General features: G+C 54.1%; 1 protein-coding gene across 1 annotated transcript in view; it reads left to right on the top strand.

The window, feature by feature from the left end:
- The window catches only part of ELL (elongation factor for RNA polymerase II), a 49271-nt gene extending 48155 nt beyond the window's left edge, over window positions 1-1116 (top strand). Inside the window, exon 12 of the mRNA XM_027907202.1 lies at window positions 983-1116. Within this exon, the coding sequence (XP_027763003.1) occupies window positions 983-1087 (105 nt within the window). The 3' untranslated portion in view covers window positions 1088-1116. The remainder of the gene's footprint in view (window positions 1-982) is intronic.
- The last annotated feature ends 6 nt before the right edge of the window (window positions 1117-1122 follow it).

Consider the following 1122-nt stretch of genomic DNA (forward strand, 5'->3'; position numbering starts at 1 on the left):
AGCAGATCTTTGTTCAGCTCCAGCCTGGCCAGAAAGCAGCTCAGGAAGGGTTTGAGGGGGGAGCTGGATCCCGGGGAGCGTTCAGCCGTGGCCGTGGCACAATGGCTGGGTGAAATCAGGGCCTTTATCTCTCCAGGGAAAGAACAGTTTGTGTTTCAGATGCACAGGCTGAGGGATAACAGGATCCTCTGGGATTTGGGGGGGGCTGGTACACGAGGTCCAGGCTGGGATCAGCGTCTGGGGCACAGCCCCCAGAGTTTTGGTTGGGTGGGGCACGTGAGAAACATTAAATTTCTCCCTGTTTGTGCAAAAAAAAAAAACATCCACCCACCGGCAGGGGTTTGGGGTTTTCCTTTTAAATCTGTTCATATGATCCCTGAACCCTGTTGTCCTGAGGGGTTTTAGGAGCTTTTTGAGGAGATTCCAGAGCTCCCAGGTAGGGGCAGAGGACAGGTGGGGCTTGTTGAAAGCCCAGCTGCTCCCAGTTAGGCTGAGCCTCACTCAGGTGAGCTCATTCCCTGGGATGAGGCTCCCGGAGTTGGAAAATGCTGGAAAGGGATTTTACTCCTTTCTTTGCTCCATTAGAGTGTGGAGGAATACAGGAGTAGGTCCATTTTAAATGGATGTCTTAAAAAAAAAAAGCGTCACTCCTTGGTCGTGTCAGTGGCTTCAAACGGAGAGAAAGGAGGTTTAGGTGGGATGTTGGGAAGGAATTCCTCCCTGGGAGGGTGGGGAGGGGCTGGGATGGAATTCCCAGAGAAGCTGTGGCTGCCCCATCCTTGGGAGTGTCCCAGGCCAGGCTGGAGCACCCTGGGCTGGGGGAAGGTGTCCCTGCCCATGGCAGGGGTGGCACTGGGTGATCTTTAAGGTCCCCTCCAACCATTCCACGATTCCACACATTTCTCTGTGGTGTTTTGACCCCGCCTGGGGGATTTTGTGAGGAATCACCTCCCACCTCTGCACTTCTCCTTTCTCTTTGCAGACGAACCCCAACTACAGCCAAGAGAAGAACCGCTGCGAATACCTCCACAACAAACTGGCTCACATCAAAAAACTCATAGCAGAGTATGACCAGCAGCAGTTTTAGCTGCCACTCCCCCCCAAACTCTCCCCCCCCCCCCC

Source organism: Empidonax traillii, unplaced genomic scaffold, assembly GCF_003031625.1.
Source record: "Empidonax traillii isolate 1590-97213 ecotype Southwest subspecies unplaced genomic scaffold, ASM303162v1 scaffold1417:size190790, whole genome shotgun sequence".
Lineage (NCBI taxonomy): Eukaryota > Metazoa > Chordata > Aves > Passeriformes > Tyrannidae > Empidonax > Empidonax traillii.